The sequence below is a fragment of the Colossoma macropomum genome, unplaced genomic scaffold, assembly GCF_904425465.1.
Source record: "Colossoma macropomum unplaced genomic scaffold, Colossoma_macropomum, whole genome shotgun sequence".
NCBI classification, from domain to species: domain Eukaryota; kingdom Metazoa; phylum Chordata; class Actinopteri; order Characiformes; family Serrasalmidae; genus Colossoma; species Colossoma macropomum.
This window is the reverse complement of record NW_023494798.1, coordinates 19,324,113-19,344,669: the sequence shown is the minus strand read 5'-3', so window position 1 is coordinate 19,344,669 and position 20,557 is coordinate 19,324,113. Positions and strand designations below refer to the sequence as shown.

Genomic DNA, 20,557 nt, shown 5'->3' with positions numbered 1-20,557 from the left:
ATGTTTTGGCTGATTTTTAGGTGTCAGCACTGGTGTTGCACACACAATTTGCAACATGAAGAGAAATATATTTTAAAACGTAGGTTGTGTGTTGAATGAGTGAGTGCCTCTTCAGATGAGCTTATAAGCTGCAGAGCTAACCGGTGCAGTACTGGATGCTGCAGGAGACTCCTTACCACAGAACAGGTGGTCTTTTCTACTCAGTGAATGATGTGTCAGTGTTTCTCAGAGAATTTGATTAGAGAAATATATTTTCACAGTTTCTGGAGTGGATCTAGCTAACATAAGCTAGAGTATTTAGCTTTCTCAGTCACATGCTTAACAGCGTGTCCTTAGCAACATGCTCACGGTAATATGTAGCTAAGTGTAATATAATACATACATACCCACCAGTTTGAGTAAACTCACCATATATTGTACTTCTTTTAAACTGTAAATTTGCAATTTCACAGAATTTATAGTATTTTCTTCCCGTGATGTAACAAGTACCAGAAAAGTGTTCTGTTTTTGTTTTGGTGTGTGTATATATATATATATATATATATATATATATATATATATATATATATATATATATATATATATATATATATATACATACATATATATATATATACATACATATATATATATACATACATATATATGTATATATATATATATATAAAATTATTTTTTTGTAACGGCCTTTTAACCACTGATCAAGTAATCTGGGGCCAAACAATAATCCATGCATAGCTTTTAAAGAAATTACCATATTTTATTAGGAATAATTAAATCAGGAAGCCTGGAAATAAAAGTGCATTTAAATGGTTGAGTCCAACAGGTCGTTTTACTGCAGGCTTTAAATTACATGTTACTGTATCACAGACCAGAAGGAGTATGCAAATTATACATTATCAGGCAGTCTGCCAGCTAATTATCACTGATACATCTGATTCATGATTTTTTTCAAATTTAATTGAGTAATCATAGTTGTGCTCTTTTTCTGTTTATCTCTGTGATCATCACAGAACGGCACGTGTAAGCATTGCTTTTTGACAGTCAGTGTATTTAGTCATTCCATCTTAGAGGTTTATTTTTTGTTCACAGGTTTGTTTAAAGGTTTCAGCTCAGCTGTTCAGGATGCAGGCTCTGGTCCCTCTCTCACTGTCTGCAGGGCATGCGGATGTCCGTGTTGTGTGGTTCAGGGATGGGATGTGGGGTGACGGGTGCTCACCTGTTGTGTTGACGTGTGCTGCCTGTTGTTTAAAGGGAGACACACAGAGAAGAACCTCCGTATGGTTCCTGCCTCTCCAGGCACAGACTGTTTCCTCCACATACTATAGCCACTATAGCCCTGCAATGTGAGGACTGGTTTAGATTATCCTGAGGAAGCGACACACAGATGCAGAGCAGTTAACAGAGAACTGCTATACTGGGAATCGTTTTCTAAACAGGAGTGGCCTTGAAAGCTTTCAATGTGCAGCTCAACTCATGCTGTAATTTTGAGCTGAGTTCTGTCCTGTTAGTTATTTCATGTCATTGCTTTCAGCAGGCTGCATCGTTATGTTTTGACACAGCCTATGAGACAGGTTGTATTTTGAAATGAATTCAGTCATTGTATTGAGTAGCATCTTTATTTCATACAGAAGGATTTGTCATAGGCCTCGAGGGCAAATCTTGATTTTGCACACCCTTTTGTGCAAAAACATTCTTTAGATTGTATTGGCTTGTATGTTGTTTGTTATGTTGTCTTCTCAAATTGTCATTTGTTGTCTGTCTTTTTCTTTTTCTAGTAATAGGTGTTTTTAATTATTTGATTGCACCTTAAACCCACAAGCGCTTAAAGGAAAAATTCAGCAAAAAACAAATCTTAACTGTTTTCCACTTATCCCAAATGTAGTCAATCAGCCAAGACACATTTGTTGTCCAAATTTTGCTTATTTAATTTCACATTGGAGCTACAAGACTTGTTGATGTGGTTTGGGGCACAGTATGACTTACTGTAACCTATAAATAGGAACAAAACTCAACAGTGTACATGTTAATCTTAGATAAATGTTAAAAAAAAAGAAACAGCAGAAAATGTGAAGGTAATTTAGAGTCCTTATGCCCTCATGATGCGCATGACCATGAAGGAGAACTGTATTTTGCGTGGGATTCGAAATTTAGCACAACACTTCTTGTCTAACGTGTCTGCCTGCAGTGTTTGGCTACACAGTGAAATTGTATTCATTTTGACAGTTTACAGTAAGTCATACTTTGTCCTAAACCACACTGACAAGTTTGTGAAGACCTGAATGTGGTTTATGCAAGTTGAGAGAGGTTTTGGGGATGTATTACGGAAAAGATTTGGGCGACTATAGGCTTCTAGTGTTTATTAGCAACATTAGCAATGTTGCCTCATGACTTAACAAAAGAAGCACTACACATATCCTTGTTGATCAACTATATCTGGGGTAAGTGTAAAACTGAGTACGTTTAATTTTTCACCAAAACATTCCTTTAAACGGGCAACGAAACTGGCTGGCAGGTCATCATTTAAGGCCTATGTGGTGAAATCAGAAAGAAAATCAAAATGTCATTGAACAGGATCCAAGTAGTAGAAATGAACCACCAAATAATTTTTGTATTTCACTGTGTGCCTGTTTAAAGGCTCAAACATGGTGTAAGCATTTGTCTTTCTCAGTTCTCTTTTTCACTTTCTGCTCCTCATGCCTGCAGTGAAAATATCCCTTTGGCACAACAGACTGTCTTGAGTTTCAAAAGACACAAAAACTTTGTTTGTGACCTGTAATCGAGGGCGCCACTGATATTTAGATTCTGGCTCTGATCATTTCTTTAATGTTTCTTACTTTTTTGTCTCGATTTGTTTTACTTTGTTTATGCTCTGGCAACCAGCTTTTCAGGACTGGCTAACTTAAAGTATTTTTCTGCCCAGTAGTTTACTGTACCTATGTTACAGAGAGCTCACTCAGTCTCAACACTAAAAAGAGCTCAGTTAGAACTAGCTGATGGCTGATGGGTGAAGAGCTTCTTCAAGCCTTGATCTTCTGCACAGATGGACCTGTCAGCCTACAGCAGCGAGGCAGACAAACACCACAGCATTTCATTCTGCTTCAGCACAGTCTAACTCATTTTGTTTCTCTCTCTCTCTCTCTCTCTCTCTCTCTCTCTCTGTCTCTCTCTCTCTAGGAAAGACCAGAACCTCCTGTCTCCAGTGAACTGTTGGTATTTGTTGCTGAATCAGGTACGGCGGGAGAGTAAAGATCATGCCACTCTGAGTGACATCTACCTGAATAACGTCATCATGCGCTTCATGCAGATCAGCGAGGACTCTACACGACTGCTCAAGAAGGTTAGAGCTGCTGCCCCCGTTTCCTGTTTCTCTGACTCTTTCAAGCTGCCACAACAGAGAGTAATGAACCGAACACATAATAGCTTATTTAAAGGAATAGTTCGCAAACAAATTTCACAAACTGCATTCAAGTGTCATCACATGCTTACCTCAACCATGTTGAGTTGTTAGGTAATCTCAAATAGACTTTATGTGGATTTTGTTATTGTAAGACATACTGTTATCTATATTCATGAAGCAGAAAAAAGAGAAACTATCTATTTATGTTACATTAACTTTGAGATGGAAGTCAAGTTTCTTTTATCTATAAGAACACTAGAAGCAAACATCTTGAAGCTTGTCTATTCTCCTTATGATAGACTTCCTTTGCCATTTGGCCTATCTGCGGTTCCTCCTTTCTTTTGTTTGTGTTCTTTAGAAGTAATTCCCACTGTATCCCTCAAATACGAGACATCTGCTCTCTGCTGGTACACTCAGAGGCCAGTACCGTAAAATACCACCCACTCACGGGACACAGCTGACCTCTCTGCAGTTAGTCCTGCCTAAAACTGGATCTGGTGCCTGTTTTTTGTGGCGCGAGCAGTTTCTGTGCCAGCACATCTTCGTCAGATTCGCGAGGTGGGTCCGGCCATATGGCCTATTGCGGCTTATCGTGGTTCTTGTGGAAAAGCTCCCAAAGAGAAGCTCTAATCATGCTCCCCTCCTGCCCATTTGATGTCTGAGGCCCTCTGGCCAAGGCAGCGTGGCTCTTTTTTCAGCCCAGACCACAGACCAGGGACAACTCCCAGACAGCTCATGTGCTCCCGTACGCTGGAGTCACACGAGCTGACCGCAGCACTAAATTACAAGCCCTGAAATGTTGGAGGGAGATGGCTAGTTTCAAGTGAGGGGAGCTGAGGGGTTTCTCAGGCACGTTTGGCCATGAGGCCCTGAGATGGGAAAGAGAAATTCTCTTTTTTGGGATGGAAAAAGTGAAAGAATAATGACAATTTCTGCTTCTTTCAAACAAGGATTCAGTAGCACATAGAGCTAGCATAAGAAGTGATCAGCATGTGATGGTTTGGTTTCTTTAGTAATTTATTACTAAAAGAAATTATTATTACTTGTTACTTAGGGACCAGACAGTCCATATTTTTGCTCCAATCCAACTCACAATATGTAGGGATAGAGCAAAAATTTGGACTGTCTGGGGATCCCTGAGGCGACCAGTTGACCTGTGGAGCAATAATTCAGAGTTACAGAGCATTACAGTGTAAAGTTTGTCATCTTTTAGTTTGAAATATTTTCCTAGATGTTACTGTTTTATATTAAGTGAGCTGCTTTGTGTTTTGACATTTCATATATTTAAATATACTCAGCTGTCTGTAGTCCTGATGTGAGAACTGCTCTGACTCCTCTTACTGTAGCACTGTGACATGAGGGGAAGGTGCTTATTACTGTGTGGGACGTTGAAGGGCTATGACAAAAGAGCAGATGTGCTGAGTGAGTTGCACAGCTGTTTTCAGTGCTGTAAGTGGCTGATACTGTAGCCTAATATTTGGACATTACAGATGAGAAGCTCATGAGTCATAACTCTGACCTACAGCAGGAGAAACTGTTTGTTGACTGTAAAGCAGAGCCACCTTTTAGTCTCTAAACATGAATCTCTGAATTCATAGCCTTTGTCTTTCTGTCACTCAATGTCTTTCCTTTTTTTTCACTCTTTCTTCTGGCTTTAGAAGATTTTAAGATTCCTATTATTTATTCAACTATTATCAGATTATTATATGATTACAAGGTTCCTGTTATTAATTCATCAAATATTTCTGTTCTTGTCAAATTATGGGTAGGCATTTGTACTGACTTTAAGTGTTTGTGCCCACTGAAATGATCTTACTGCACTGCTTGTTTTAGACTAGATGGACCCAGTATCAATTAATCTGTTTCATAATCTCTCTCTATTCTGCTTTTTCTCCCTCTTCCTCTTTCTTCCCCTTTTCCCTATTTTTTTGTCTCTGTTGCTTCCTCATTCTGTCTCCTTGTCTTGCCCCCTCCCTCCCTCCCTCCCTCCCTCCTCCCTCCCTCCCTCCCTCCCTTTCTTTCTTTGATTCTGTCTTTCTTTCGTTCTGTCTTTCGTTCTGTCTTTCTTTCTGTCTCTCTCTCTCTCTCTCGTCTCTCTCTCTCTCTCTCTCTCTCTCTCTCTCTCTCTGTCTCTCTCTCTCTCTCTCTGTCTCTCTCTCTCTCACACCGCGTCCCCCTCTGTTGTGACAGTGCACTTGTACTTCTAAGGGGTCTAGGGTGTTGATCGTTGGGGGATAGTTATTGAGAGCAGGGTTAAAAGTGCTGTGGTCTGTAATCAGCTCTCTCCACTGCCTTTGATCACAACATAGTTTCAGTAATGAGTTGGACACACAGACCCCTGCTGTCACCTCCTCATAGTCTCCGCTGTCACAAACACACACACACACAGCTGCCTCTCTGACACACACTGTTAGTCTTTCCTCGTCTGCGAGAGCAGAGAGAGCTGGACAACTGCTCTTAACGTGACTTTTGAGATCCTGTTTCCAAGTACAATGTTTTGTGGCTTGTTTCGTAGTGAGTCGTCTCTAAAACTGGTTAAAAAAGGGTTTACTTTAAATGTGTGCTTTAATTGTCCTGTGAAAAAGAAAAACAAGTTTGTTTTGGCCAGTAGCTTCTCTTGAAGCAGCAATATTAACCACCATTTCAATTTACCATTATTTTCTACAGAAGGTAAATTCTAAAATGTAGTATTCCTTAATGTAATCTAAAATAGGGCTTTGCATCAAAGGAATGCAAGACCCCTGCAAATATTCATTTCCAGTGTGGAATTCTTTCATGGTTGGGCAGGTTTTATTACATGCATTTTGTTTTCATTATTTATTCGGCTGGCTTTTTCCACACTGGTGGGTTATTTATGGAAGCAGCGGTGCGGTGGGAACTGAAGGTGGATTTTTCCCAGTCCTGGAAGCTCAGTGAAAGGACCTGAGCTTGGAGGCTGAGGAGGGAAGGCTGAGTTACCAAAGAAAAAAAATTTAAAACACCTGAAATCGCTTGTAGTAGCCTCAAGTAACCTCATTTGAGGGGAAAAAAAGTTTATAATTGCATTGGTTTTTAAACGTATAAACTTGCATGCTAAGACATGCATGGTAATCAGTAACATGAACATTATAAGCAAACATGCAAGGCGCTGTGGGCCATGAGGTTCTTCCATGTCTTCTTGCTGTAGTCTGACTGTAAAATAACACCAGGCACAGTAATATCCAGGAAGCACTTAAGTGTCCTTTGTTCTAACGGCTCATTGGGAATGTGGTTTCGCAATTTATAACCCACTGTCATGAAGCATCTGTGGGCTTCTGTATGGCAGTATATTTCACCTGTACTGATTTGTGACTGGCCTGCTCCTGTTAGCGTTCTGCCACTGCTGTATCGTATTCCAACCTTCAGTTGGAAAGAAGGGTTCCGTTGCTCCTTGGTTACAGTGATATTAAAGCAGCAATTCATCATAAAGTGAAATATGCACTTTTTTCTTACACAATTTGTGCTAGGACTCTCAACATTTGAAAACTGATTATTTGTCGAATGAACATTTGAATAAGAATATCTGAGTGGTTCGGAGTTGGAGCGGAGCAGCGTGAATTTGCCCAGAGCATGAAGCAGACAACAAAACTGCTCCAATACCGCTCCATCCCACGAGCCATCTTTTCATTCCACACTGACTACTTCTGCGTGACATGACTGATGTGACTGCTACACAGTGACGTACTATGTGACGTACACAGTGTTTGCACTGCGGAACTAAACAAAACAACAACAATCTATTTTGGCCTTAATTAGAGTTGTTAATCATATAGGAATTCATTCTGAATAAAGTGCTGTCCACTTTTACAAGCTGAATAATCCTAAAAGGTAGAAATATTGTCTTGTGGCAATTGAGGCAACTGAAGGTTCGTATGACAGACTTTTTCTCCGATGTGGATGTTTTGTCACTTCTCCCATGTGGATGCTTTTAACATAGCAAGCTTATATTTACATAGATTTCATAACGTTGCAAAGCAAGTTGCTAGTTAAGCTGCTTGGTAAATGCTGCTACACAGGAAAATAAGTCATCACACACTTGCCTCAAACCATGTTAAGTTGTCAAGTGATCCCAAAGTGGTTTCTGACCCGGTGTGACATGCTGTTGTCTATTAAAATGAACAAAAATACAAAACACATAGCTAAAAACAGTAGTAGCAATGTGAATTTTGTACATAGTTCAGTCCATTTTTATAAATAACACTCTGTAGGTGACTTTATAGACGAATTAGGTTTTTTTTGTAGAACTGTTCCATTAATAGAAGTTAAAATACAGAATGAGTCCACTTTGTAAGTACTGGCCTATTACCTAATTGGTAACACATTATTCAAGTGTGATACATGGTGTATTCATGCTTCACCTAGTCAGGTTCACAGCAGTAAACAACAGGAACACAGTCACCTGCAGGTCCTAAAGTTCAGTGTCCATTCCTGTCCTTCCCCCAACTCCTGCTCCACGGCCAGAATGTGTGACTAGTCCTTAAATAGGCTTAGCCACTTTAGCCCTCCATACGTGTGGCTCTGGAAGTCAGTGTGTGTTACTGGCTGCAGACAGGAGTGTGAGAAGCAGAGATGGGCAGGTGGGAGGTCTGATCTGAGGTCAGCCCGAGGGAAAGGCTGATTACAAAGTGGCGGTTGGCACGGACCTGTGATTAATCTCCCTGCACCTGTTTGCGGCCACATGCCTGGACGGTGCCCATGCTGTCACTGAGAGGAAGTGTTGGGGTTTAGCACGGCTGATTGTTTGGATCTGTCAGAGGCTTCACACACACACACCTGCTAGCACTTTACAGTACCTGAAAATCTGAGTATGTTGGGGGTGTTTAGTTGGATTAGAGTCGTTCTTGACCTCTGTTTGACACATGGTGCCCCTCATTATGCTTATGTTCTGAAACAACAGCTTTAAATTACAGGGTTTAATTTAGATGCCTGAAACAGAATAAAGCCTTTTGGTACATCTGTGTTTAATAGGGATGGAAATTGGAACCATTTTTGTTATGTCTGTGCATATTTTTAAACAAACAGTATTTTTATGACGTCTTTCACATTGGAGTTAAAGTGTCATTGCATTAAAAATCGCACCCACTTTTTTTCATTTGCAAACATAAGTGTGGCAAAAAACTCACATCTATATATAAGAATGAAATACACTGTTTCTGATGTTCAGTACTGTGTTCAATGAATCATTACCTTTGTCAGGCTTCAGTATTGTCAGGCTTAGAGATATCCATAGCTGTAGAGGAGGAATTGGCTTGCTGACTCCTTTACTGACTGAATGCTGGGAAAGGCCTTCAGAATCAGATTAGTAGAGGTATGATTGGGTTAGTGAGAGACTAGAGTAGCCTGTAAGACGGGAAGACCTGACTACGGTGCTGCTTATCCTCATTAGCTGCTGTACGGAGGAACACATCTCCAAAACCTGTGTTAGTCTGAGATTGCTTGCCTGGAATTTCATAAAGAACTCTATTTTTAAGCCTTGGAACTTAGAGACATTACTGTTGTGTTTGTTACGTAGTGAATTACATTTGATTTGCATTCTGTATTGAGAGGGTTTGAATGTACACTTCCAAAATATCTAAAGGAAGTCAAAAATGCTTTTGTTTACAGGCTTTTTTGCATCTCACAACACATGACCATCCACACAATAAAGCATATTAAAAATCATAATTCCTAATAAAACTCTCTACTACTTACAATTTCAAATGTTATATTGGTTTAAAGTTTAGAATCTGCACTTTCAACAGAATCTTCACATATTTTATTTAAAATTAGAGTATACATTTCAGGTTATCATCCTAACTGTTAGACGTCGTTTTGATCTTCCTGCTGCAGAGCGTTTGAAAGCAGAATCTTGGCATATCTGCTAACTTTGCACAGTTTTCAGTTTGTATTGAAGGCCTGCTGTTAGCTGTGGTAGATATTTTCTTTTGATCTGTAAAGCTTTATTTCTGTCAAAATATACTTCACTGTATTACCATGCATATTTTAATTTGTAACAGTGCCTTGAGCACAAAAATCCATCATCTACTAGCAAAGTTGGTGCTCTTGTGAAGCTTAAGAGCGAGAACACCAAAGCATTGCATTATTTGTTATTGTTATAATGTACGTAGACATGAGACTACACATTCATCAGCTCTGCTGGATGTATTCAGTGTGATTGTGGTTGGTGTTGGTGTTGTGCTAAGAGGAGTGTCTGATTGTGTCAGGCAGGCCAGTGTTTGTCTCATTAAGCACCTAAAACAGAACTCAGAACATACACAAACACACCATGTTGAGAGCTTTGTTCTGTTTGATTCGACAAGGATGAGGCAGTTCTGTCAAACCTTCTGTCAGTTACTGTGAAGCTGGCTGATAATGGATGCTTTTTGTTTTTTCTCTCTCCTTTTCTTCCACTCTAGAGTAAAGAAATAGCCTTTCAGCTGCAAGAGGATCTGATGAAGGTCCTCAACGAGCTCTATACGGTGAGTACTGCAATAGTTTCCAGCTCTCTTTTGATAAATACCTGCCTGTCACATCCACCCATGCTGTGCATTTTTTTTGCTAACAATATGTACACACAACACAAAATGGTTCATCAGTTTAACCTACAAAAACTAGTTCATGTGTAACGAGCAATTTAACAGGTTTAACTCAAATAGATGCTTTAAATGAAACAATGCAAAGCAAAATAAAGGTTAGATGGACAAAGGCAGTATTTCACAACAGTTAAAACCTTAGAAACATTTCTAATAGGCCTGTGACAGTATTTAGGTTACCTTTTAATTCATTTCCACAAAGCATTTTTTTCAAAGCTGTTCCTAACACTGAAGCGGATGCAGAAGCAAACACGGTGATGGTGTTTGAGATAGTGTTTGAGATAGTGTGAGCTTAACCTTTGCCAAACAAAATAACAAAATAATTTGGCCACAAGATAGTACGTGTTAATCTAGTAGGAGAGAATGGTATTGCAAAATATCACATAAACTATATAAACTACCATATGAGGCTGTTTTGAATCGGTTCACTTAGCCTGATGCCTTTGTGTCCGTGGCTGTTTTGCCTGATGTCCAAATGTATGAGAGCTGAAACATGACCATGTTTTTCGAAGACCTGAAGCTGCTTTGACTGACGTCTGAAAACTGATGTTATTTTACGACAATGTGTATACTTTACCATAGACAGCTTTTGTGTAGGCATGACATCTGCTGCTGCAACCGTACATTCCACCCCCCACCTCCCACCAAGAAAGTTCAACAAGTGCAGCCCAGCAGCCACATTTCTAGAACAGTCTCATCTATTAGATACAATAAATTTGGGAATACAAGTCCCTTGCTATGACATAAATAAATAAATGAACAATGTTTTGGTGTATTTTTTAACAGTAAATGAGGGCTCTTCGCAGGCCTAACTTCAGATTAGCGTCTGCCCTGTTCCACTTTTTATTGTACACTGCCCATCCAAACTTTGGAGATCTAGCTTTTCTAAAGACTTTCTGAATAAATTAAATATTACAAATAAATATCACCTTAAATATCACATTAAATATAATGGAATTAGGCCTTTTGTCCTTCCAAAATCTCCAAAACTGAAGGAGCAACTGGCAGAAATGCTACCTTGGGAATAATACCATAGCCTATGCATTTAATTGTGGTGTCTTGTTCTGATGTCTCATCAGTACTTAAATCTTTCAGGTATTTAAAACATTTCTGGGCCAGAAGAAAAGAAAACTGTCAAATCATTATTTAGGCAAAATCGGCTCTTTATATATTTTTCTATAAGGTGGTTTGATGAACGTGAAGCTGAGTGTTGCAGAAGATACCTGATTAATTTGTAAATAGTTGTTTTGTGCTAACACCCCTGCTGGTGTTTTTTCTTGCACAATTAAGAAGTAAGAGTGTAAATCAAACATTGAACAATTCACAGAAGGCAAGGGTGGCCCCAAATGGGCAATGTATTTGCATCAAGCAACTTGCAAAGAATGCATAGAAGCCAACAGATGATGTTTCTACACCGTGCTCCTTTCTGCACAGCGTAGCTGTGATGAATGTGCTGAATGTTTGCTTCAACATAGTAGCCTCAGCAGCCTCTCTCCATACACCTGGTGTGTTCTAAGGCATCCGTGATCATATCTCCCAGCCAGCTCTAGCCTCAAGCTACAGCAGCTATGAGCACCACCACACATGAATAACTGCACTCTGCTCCCCACCATGAAGGTACCCGACCACTGCAGGCACTCCTGGCCTGCATGCTCTGACCTTGCTGGAGCACAGTGCTTAAACCAGTGATCAATAGTCAATTCCCCTGCTTTAATTGTGGCCATCAGGCATGCTGTTAGTGCTCTGAAGATTCACGCCTCTCTTGCATCCGTGCAGCTCTGCTAACATGCTAATGTGTGCTGTGCTGTGCTGTGCTGTCCTGCGCTGTCTGAGACACTCGTATAAAAGCAGACAGGCATTTGCGTTTGTATGCAAACAAAATATTTGTAATGTTTTGAACTCGTTAATTATCATAATGCGTAATAATAAAGCAAAGCTAAATTTATTTGTTTCTGTCTGGTTTGTAATGACTTTAGCAAACCTGATATTACTGACCACAGTAAAATATGCTTGCTTTGAGACATGCACAGTCCTGAAGCTCAACACAGCAAAAGAGCACCAAGTCCAGTGCTTTCAAAAAGATAAAAAAAAATTGCAGTTTTCTTGATTTCTTGTTGCGGTCCTCAGACAGATAATAAAACCTTGAGTATCAGCTGATTTTGAGCTGCTATTGTATATTGTAATTGATGCACTTGACTTAAGATGACCTTTTAACTTGCTCACACTGCTCAAACATGCTTCTTTTACTCATTTAACCACAAAATCCCAACAGACCTGTTACTGAGCCCAAGAAAAGGAAGCTCATTCGTTTAAATCTGCCCCTAGATGAGTTGTCTCTTTTGGCAATAAAAAAAATATTTGATCAGTTTCAGCATGTAAAACAGAGCTTTCCATGAGCTCTTATGTATCACTATATGAAAATATACACAAGACTTTCTTTATTGTTGGAAACACTGATTTTTTTCCATGTGAACATGCAAATTTACTTGGCACAGTTTGGATCACTGAGCTCATTTTGTTTTTATCAGCATGACGATAAAGTGTGACTGATATGTCTCATTTATATTCTTGTCTTTTCTCATTCAAAATGGTAGTTTGTTAGACAGACTGAATAGCCACTGGCCTTAAAGTGTTAAACTTAAAATTCAATTAAGAAAAAGTTTTTTACAGTGCAAACATACAAAATTAGACTATTTAAAACTAAAGGAACTGTAAACCTGGTGTAATATTCTTATGTTAACATTACACTACATGTGGCCACTGGTGGTCTCAGCTATGTTGATCTTGATGTAATATTGTGATATTTCAGGCTAGATTTCTTATGGAAACACAACAGATTTGTTTGTTTTTTTTCCTCCTGTATCCAATCCAGCATTTTTGCTGGTATCGGGCCAAAAACTAGGCCTGTCACTATTATTACTTAATCTAATGTTTGCAATTATTTGAGCTGATCACAGGGTGATTCACAGCTGATCCACAGTTGCTAGCTGTTTACATTGCAGTTGTGAATTTGGAGCATTTTATGTGTTGCGTTGAGGCAAATACATGTAAACAAAAAAAGAGGAAACACATTTACTTTTACACATGATGGGTCTCACAAAAATGAGAAACTTCTAACTTCTGACTGGGGCGTTGACACCTTTAGAGGGCAGCAGTGAGTAATGTTTGTTTATTTGAGTTTGAACTGTGTCTGTCGTCAGTTGGGGGTAGAGGCATAGCCAAGGGGTGGCCAGAGGTGGTGAGTACCAACCTAGCGGGAAGTATGGCTGCGCTTCTGGCCACCCCAGGTATGGAGAGTGAGACCATCAGCTATTATTTGTAAAGCAGTCACCCAAACAAAAAGTTGTCATACATAGCCTGTGTGAATTGTTACACTTCACAGTGAAAATCTGCCATCAGGTTCATTAGCAATCAGTTTTAAGAGTCTGATGAGTCTCCATTTAATAATTAATATAACTTCCTGTGATAGGCCAATTTGGCTAAAGAAACGTGGGTGAATGTGTGCGTAAGTCATGGCATTATGAAGTAGGCTATTCAATGGTAAGGTAAGTTAACTAGCAAAAATTAGCTATAGTCATTTATTATTTGTAATTATTAACTACCTGCTTTTACATGCATATGTTGTAGGCTAAATTACATGTAAAACACAGTAAATGAAAGAATAAGTGTGTGCTAAAGCGAGGTCAGCCTTTTCTCTCATTCCATTCCATTTTACAGAGCTATCTGGCTAGCCTTCTTTAGGTTCTGTCTCTACTGTACGTTTATACACCATTTGTTTCTGATTTACAGTTATGAGGTTTGAAAGTAAGAGTCATTTACCTGCAGTCACAGTTTACACCACATATTTTCAGTAAAACTCCATGGCCAGCTCAGAGATGACTACTAGGCAGGAAAGAGCAGCTGTGAATCACAGGCACATACTCAACAGGAAATGACACAGCTGATGAGCAGGGCAGATAAAGTGCTTCCTGTGGACTCGGAGCATTTGATATTGTTAATCAGTCCTTGAGTGGCTGGCTACACGTTCTCCCATGAGATGTCTTGCCCCTGGTATATGAGCTCCCTTCCCTCTACTCTCAAGGTCTCCAGCCTCCCTCCCACTGGGCTTTTCCACTCACACTGCAGCTGAATTGCAATTACTATACTGCCACTGGACAACTCTGATCCATTACAACATAGCGTCTGCTGTGAGTGCTTTGCTTGCATTTGCATACACTATACTGTAGTTTTCAGAAAGACAGCATATATCGTGACACAGTTAAAGCCTGTTGAGCAATGTGTCATCTTCTCTTTGACCTGGTTTAGCCTTTTTAAGAGGAATCACTCCCCCACGGCCGTTGCACCAGAAACCCCATTCAATCAAGACCACAGCTAGTAAAATAACAGGTTTTGCATGTTGCTAAAATGGCTCATTCTAAAAGGAGGAATATAAACACAGTTCCAGCCCAGTAAGAGGAGATCGAGGCCCACAGTTTGGTCAGCCATCTTAACCACGTTTCTAATTATACAGTGCTGGACAAGAGAAGGAGCCAGGATGGCCCAGAGAAACCCTGCTCCTGCTCCATATTTCTACCGACTGTGTTTGTTTTGGTGGCCGTCTAATGGACAGGCTGTCTTTTGAATCCAGTTGAGGCTTTACTGTACCATGCATTATGAGTATAGTGACACGGTACAGTGGTAATGGCTTGGACTGACCTGAGAGAGGGCTATGCTTGTGAATGGAGCATTGTGCTCAGGGGTCAGGTGGACCTTCAGCACATGCCTGACCAACAGTGCCTATGCTATGCTTAATGAAGCAGCTAAGCGAAAACTAAAATACTTGACTCTTTATCCTTCATCTACATTTATCCTGTTATATTTGTTGTACCCTTCTTAGTTTCACTAAAATGTGGATATTCTCTTTATTTCACATACAGTGTGGCAGATTGCTCATTTTTCCCCCCATTCCATTTAAATTAGGGTAAAAAGGCATAATTAACTTCAGTGGTACCTGCTTTGTGTCTTGTGAGTCATATCCTAATGCATGTTATTGAAGTCATCCTAGCGTTACTAATAGCCCACTAACAATAACAATGACTCACGCAATGGGAAACGACTTCTAACAATATGCTCTGCATACTCATGGTTCCATGGCGGGTTTCCTTGTAAGAATAAGCCACTGTTAGCCACAGCTTAGGATCTCTGTCCAATTAAAGGTGTTTGGGGTGGTGTGTAGTGTCTGTCAACATTAGATAAACAGTATTTAAAACTTTCATCTTTGAGAGAGAGGAGACAGTAAAGCTCCATTCTTGCTTCAGCTCTGAAAAAGTCCATAAGATGTTTTCCACTGTGAAAAGACAACTTAACACTCTGGGTCTGAAAGGATGTGTTGCTGTCAAGAAGCTGTTACTGAAAAAAATAAAGAAAGAAAAAGCAGTCCGATTGTTGTCAGAACAATAGACTGGCCGCACCTCAGCATCACTGAATGTATTGTTTCATTTACTTAAATCTTAAGAAGCAGAACATGCAACCAACTTCTAAGACTGAACTTTGGACGTATAGAAAAAAAATCGCCTTAGATTCCTTAAAAAAACTGAGAACAAAAAGAAAAGAAGCGGGTAGTAAAGGCAAAGCGTGGACACACTGAATGCTGAAAAAAAACTGTGTTATTTATTTATTTATTTTAAATAAATAACTCAATGGTAATTTTGACAGGAAATTAAGTAAATGAATGTAGGTCTCTGAATTTTGTTCTCTACAATACATATTTGATTTATTCTGTTTGATTATTTTACCTGTTTTTTCCTTTTTCCTCTTTTAATGTTTTCTTGATTTTTGCTTTTGCTCTTTTTTACTTTTATTCAGCAGATATTTTGGATTGTTTACATTGTTTTGTTAAAGTTGTTTTACTGATTGTTTTCTGTGAAGCACTTTGAGCTAAATTTTTGTGTATGTAAGTATAGCTTTTTCAGTACTTTCAATATCATTTATTTACTATTTTACCTACTCTTTTTGCAACACAGACATCCTAAAGACACTGTAATTGATCAGCGTGTCAGTCCACACCTTATTGGTGACGTGTTAGTTCCTCTCTGCTCTCGGTCCAGATGATGATGTGTTGACTGAGGGTAAATAAAGAGCTCCTCGGTGGCCCATTACAGATATAGGGTTTCGCATATAACTGGAGCAAGAGATGAGAATATCAGTCTGTGTGTGCTTACAGTAACTCTACACTTTAAAGTAATTCCATGCATGGGAAGTCTACCCCCTCTAACCTAAACAGCAGAGATGGCACCTGAAGGTCAGAGAAATGTGTGGGTTTGCAATCTGTATGGAGTTTTCAAGCGTGCAGGCTGTCATATGCCATCATACACATGTGAACATATGTACCTATTCAAGGGGAAGAAGAGCAACACTATGAGAAGTTAACTGATCAGTGTTGAGTGGGTGGATGAAAGCTGTGCACATCTGTCAGGTGGTGCAACTCTGACGCACAGATGACTGAACCTGAACTTTGTTCTTTGACCTCTGGGCCCCACAGGTGATGAAAACCTACCACATGTACCACACAGAGAGCATCAGTGCAGAAAGTAAGCTGAAGGAGTTTGAGAAGCAGGAGGAGAGGCAGATCGGCCGCTCTGGAGATCCGGTCTTCAGTATGCGGATGGAGGACAAGCACCAGAGACGTAGCTCTGTCAAGAAGATTGAGAAGATGAAGGAGAAGGTACTGAACATAATGTGTCTAGAGTTGTCCCCTCAAGGCTTGCCCAACTCCTGTAAGACTTCAAGGAAGTGTTTGTCAAAAAATTGAATTATAAGTGAAAATGTGTTATTATTTTAGAATTTCTAAGTAAAAATAAGTACACTTTCTCTACAGAGAACACAGTTCTGCACATTTTAATGCACAATTAGTGTTTATTTGCTGAATTTAACATATTGGGGAAAACATAAAATGTGGCCTGTGTGAAAGTTAAGGCACAGTTTTTCTTCCAATATTTTAAACACAATAGAAAGTATGCACTAAAATTTACATAAAAATGTCTTAAGTTTGTTCCTTGTAGAGAACGTATTAACATTTTTCATGTAGAGAATCCAAAAAATCTGCAATATTTCATATGACAATTTTTCCCCTTTACTCCAAATGATCAGCCAGTTCATTTTTGGAATTGGCTTGTGTGTTCTCTGAACAGTATGACGTGCTGTTATTCATTGAAATGGACAAAAGCAGTGTCATATGGTGTCAAAGACCACATAAGCAAGTTTTAAAATTACTAATTAAGTGTGTGATCAGTTTACATATCACTGCTGTCAGAACAAAACCTTGCATCTCCATTTTTCATTTTACATAATTTGAAAATGCCTGTTGATCTTTACATTGTGTACATTGTGTAAATTTCATGATAAATGGACCAAAAGGCCCCAAATTACTTGGAAAACATTCTTGGTCCATTGACTTGCCTTAAAAGTAAAGTATGTTTTTTCCTTCTCCTGTAAAGTTACCATTTTGGAGATGCAAGGTTTTGATCCAACAACAGCCATATGCATTGCTTATTGGTGTGGTATAAGCTCCCTTTACTCATTAGCTACATTAGCCTTGTGGCTCAAGTGTGAAACTAAAAAAGATCGACTACATTTGGGGATTTGGGGTAAGGAGAAAGTTTCACTGAACAACTCCTTTAAAAATATCTCTGCGAATGGAGTAGATTCTTTTATTCCTTAGAAATCGGTTAGGCTTATTCATTTTAGGCTTAATCATCTCACTCATGTTATCTCCCCCCTCAGATAAACACAATGGCTGACTCACATGAATGCCGCTTTCCTGGCGTGTCGGGCCATTCCAAAATGTCAGGCCAGCATTTTATGCGCTAAACATGTTTTAGATGGAAACGGTCATCTAAAAGTGTCGTTTCGGTGAGGAGGTCATGCTTTATGCTCTCAGCTGGCCTGTTTTCCCTTAAAGCCTGTGACAAATGGTTTTATAGCTGTGGGAAGAAGCGTTTTTTTTTTCCCCTCCTTTGACGCTTCCTGGAATGCAGGACTGTGGAGAGGTTAAAATATGGATGTCGGGATGAGTCACTGTCTGTTGGTCAGCCAGTCCAGTTGCATGACTAACATGCTTTTTGCAGAGTTAGAGAGTGTGCAGTACAATACTATCTGGGCTGATTTGTTTGTTTGCTTTTTAATCTCTGCACTTTTGTCTCATTAGACTTTTTTTTTTGTCTCTTGGCTTGTTATAGTTTCTTTGATGTTTTTTTGGGTCTTGGATGGTCTCGCATTTCTTTGTTGTCTATTTTTGGACATGAGCATTTGCCAGTCATCTGGCGATGGATCTTATAAACCACAAAGTTTGCACAGACATGAAAGCACACAGCTTTCAGTAAAGAATTATTTTTCTCATTGTAATCTTCTCATTTCTTATGTTCTGTCTGTTTTTTCTCTCCTGTCAGAGGCAGGCCAAGTACTCTGAGAACAAGCTGAAGTCGATCAAAGCCCGCAATGAGTACCTGCTGACACTGGAAGCCACCAACTCCTCTGTCTTCAAGTATTATATTCATGACTTGGCTGACTTAATAGATGTAAGTACTGGAGAAATGCAACCACTGTGTCATTTTTAGTTGAAGACACATTGTGTGACAAGTAGAACAGTTAAAAATGGAGCCTAAGACTTCATGTCTTTTGGGAAGGACAGAAACATCACAGTTGCCTCATTTGCAGTCTGTTGGATTAAATCTACACTTCTGCTTCTGCTTTTGCTTCCACTTTGATCTCAAGAAACGTATATGCTCAAGAGCAGACACGTCTGTCAGATTCTGCTCAAATTTAAGCTCTTAAGACTTCAAACGCAGACGCCTTCAGACAGACTGAGAGAAGTCTTCGCAAACACATTGCACTAAATTGCATTTTGTTTAAGACTCTCTTTCAAAAACATTAGAGCACCATTATTGAGGAGCATTCCCTCAAGCCTTTTAAAGAGATTTTAATATCTCTGTCTAGAGGGAATGATGAGTTTAACAGCATCTGTGTTAAATGAGGAAAAGAGCAGGAGAGTTCAGTTTTGGGATCAGACAGCACTCCAGGAAGGAGAGAAGGGAAATAGTGGTGCTGTGGTCAGGTGGGTGGACACTCACCTCCTTATTTATTTCAGTCATTGTTCTTCTCTGTTGTATGAGATCAGGGCCTGTTTTTCTGTCTCACCAAGCACATTTTGGCAGGCCTGCAGTTACTTTTTCAGTGCCAACTTTCACTATTCATACATATTTAATTTAAAAGGTACCTGTCTTGTTTTTCAAAGTATGCTTGCTCCTTTTTGTGTGTGCATGATTTTTTTTAGTTTGAGTAAAGGAGAAACGTGTCTGCCCTTGAAACCCATTTTTCATGATTTACTTTAGCACATCTTTTAGGTCACGTAAGATCCAGCATAATGCACCGTACTCGCCCAGCAAAAGCCATATACATTCCCAGTACTGCAGCCCAATCAAAGTCCAAGCCTTTGGAAATATTACACCACTTGTCAAAAGTTTGGGGACCATTTTTAAAATAAGTAAGGTGTTTTCTTTGTTGGTTTGCTGTAACTTCAAATATTAATTAAATCTGATCTTAGTATTATTCTTTGCAAAAAACTACATAACTGATGAAACAATTGACAAAAGCCTTGTCTTGAGAGCAAAGCCAAGCTCCACACATTTTATCAGGGATGCACTGAAATTTTGGCTGGTGAAAATTTCCAGCCAAAAATGGTCAAAGTGCACTTTGAGTCCCTCCCCCACAAAAGGATAAAGATAAGAATTAAATAGGCCTACAGTGAAGTGTCACAATGTTCATTTCACTTTTTGTTCCAGTGTGTCCTGAATTTCACTATTGGTTTTGGCCAATGATTTTCATTTTGGTGCTTCGTTATACTTTAATCTCTTGTCATGATCATTCAAGTACTTGAAGTGAAATATACCCAAATTAAATGGGTATAAATAGGTAAAAATGACAGTTTTATGTCCAAAATGGTGCACTATTCATTTACAAGTTAACCTAATAAACAAGTGTATTCTAACTCACACTTCAATAGTTTCTTCTCTGCCGTGTTGGTCAAAGTTGTAAAGATACCTGTCCACTCTGATTGGTCCTCTTCTACATCTCAAGGAATTGTGTAAGAGGCCACTCTTGAGTCCACCTGATTGTTATTCTCACCAAAGGCCACTCTAAGAGTGCGCACGTGAGTGCCCCTTTTAAACTCTAAAATGAGAACAGCCTTGTCAACATGAGCAAATGAGGACTACAGGACCTTAAATGTGCCATTTGAAACTGAGCATTCATATTTGCAGGCATTTTTTCTTATTTCATTGAAAAATAACAGCAAAAATAAAGCATTCCAAACAGAAGACAAGGTGTCTCCAGGCTGTCAGTGTATTTTTCACCTGCAAAACTAAAGCATCCCTGCAGGGGCCTGAGTAAACAGAACTTTTGAATGGCATTCCTGTGTTCTGCATTCAGCCTGCCTCTCTGATGGAGATGGGCAGTGTGACCTTGCCTCAGCATCATGCTATGAGCTCAGATTGAGCCCTCTTCTCCCTGCCTCTACCTGGGTAGCCAGTAC

General features: G+C 39.4%; 1 protein-coding gene across 2 annotated transcripts in view; it reads left to right on the top strand.

Annotated features, from left to right (window-relative positions):
* srgap1a (SLIT-ROBO Rho GTPase activating protein 1a) overlaps nucleotides 1–20,557 on the top strand; it is a 128,383-nt gene that overhangs the window by 45,138 nt on the left and 62,688 nt on the right. For both annotated transcript variants that reach the window (XM_036585302.1, XM_036585301.1), the window contains exons 3-6: nucleotides 3,178–3,340; nucleotides 9,814–9,876; nucleotides 16,511–16,693; nucleotides 18,417–18,545. In XM_036585302.1, coding sequence (XP_036441195.1) covers nucleotides 3,178–3,340; nucleotides 9,814–9,876; nucleotides 16,511–16,693; nucleotides 18,417–18,545 — 538 coding nt within the window. The remainder of the gene's footprint in view (nucleotides 1–3,177; nucleotides 3,341–9,813; nucleotides 9,877–16,510; nucleotides 16,694–18,416; nucleotides 18,546–20,557) is intronic.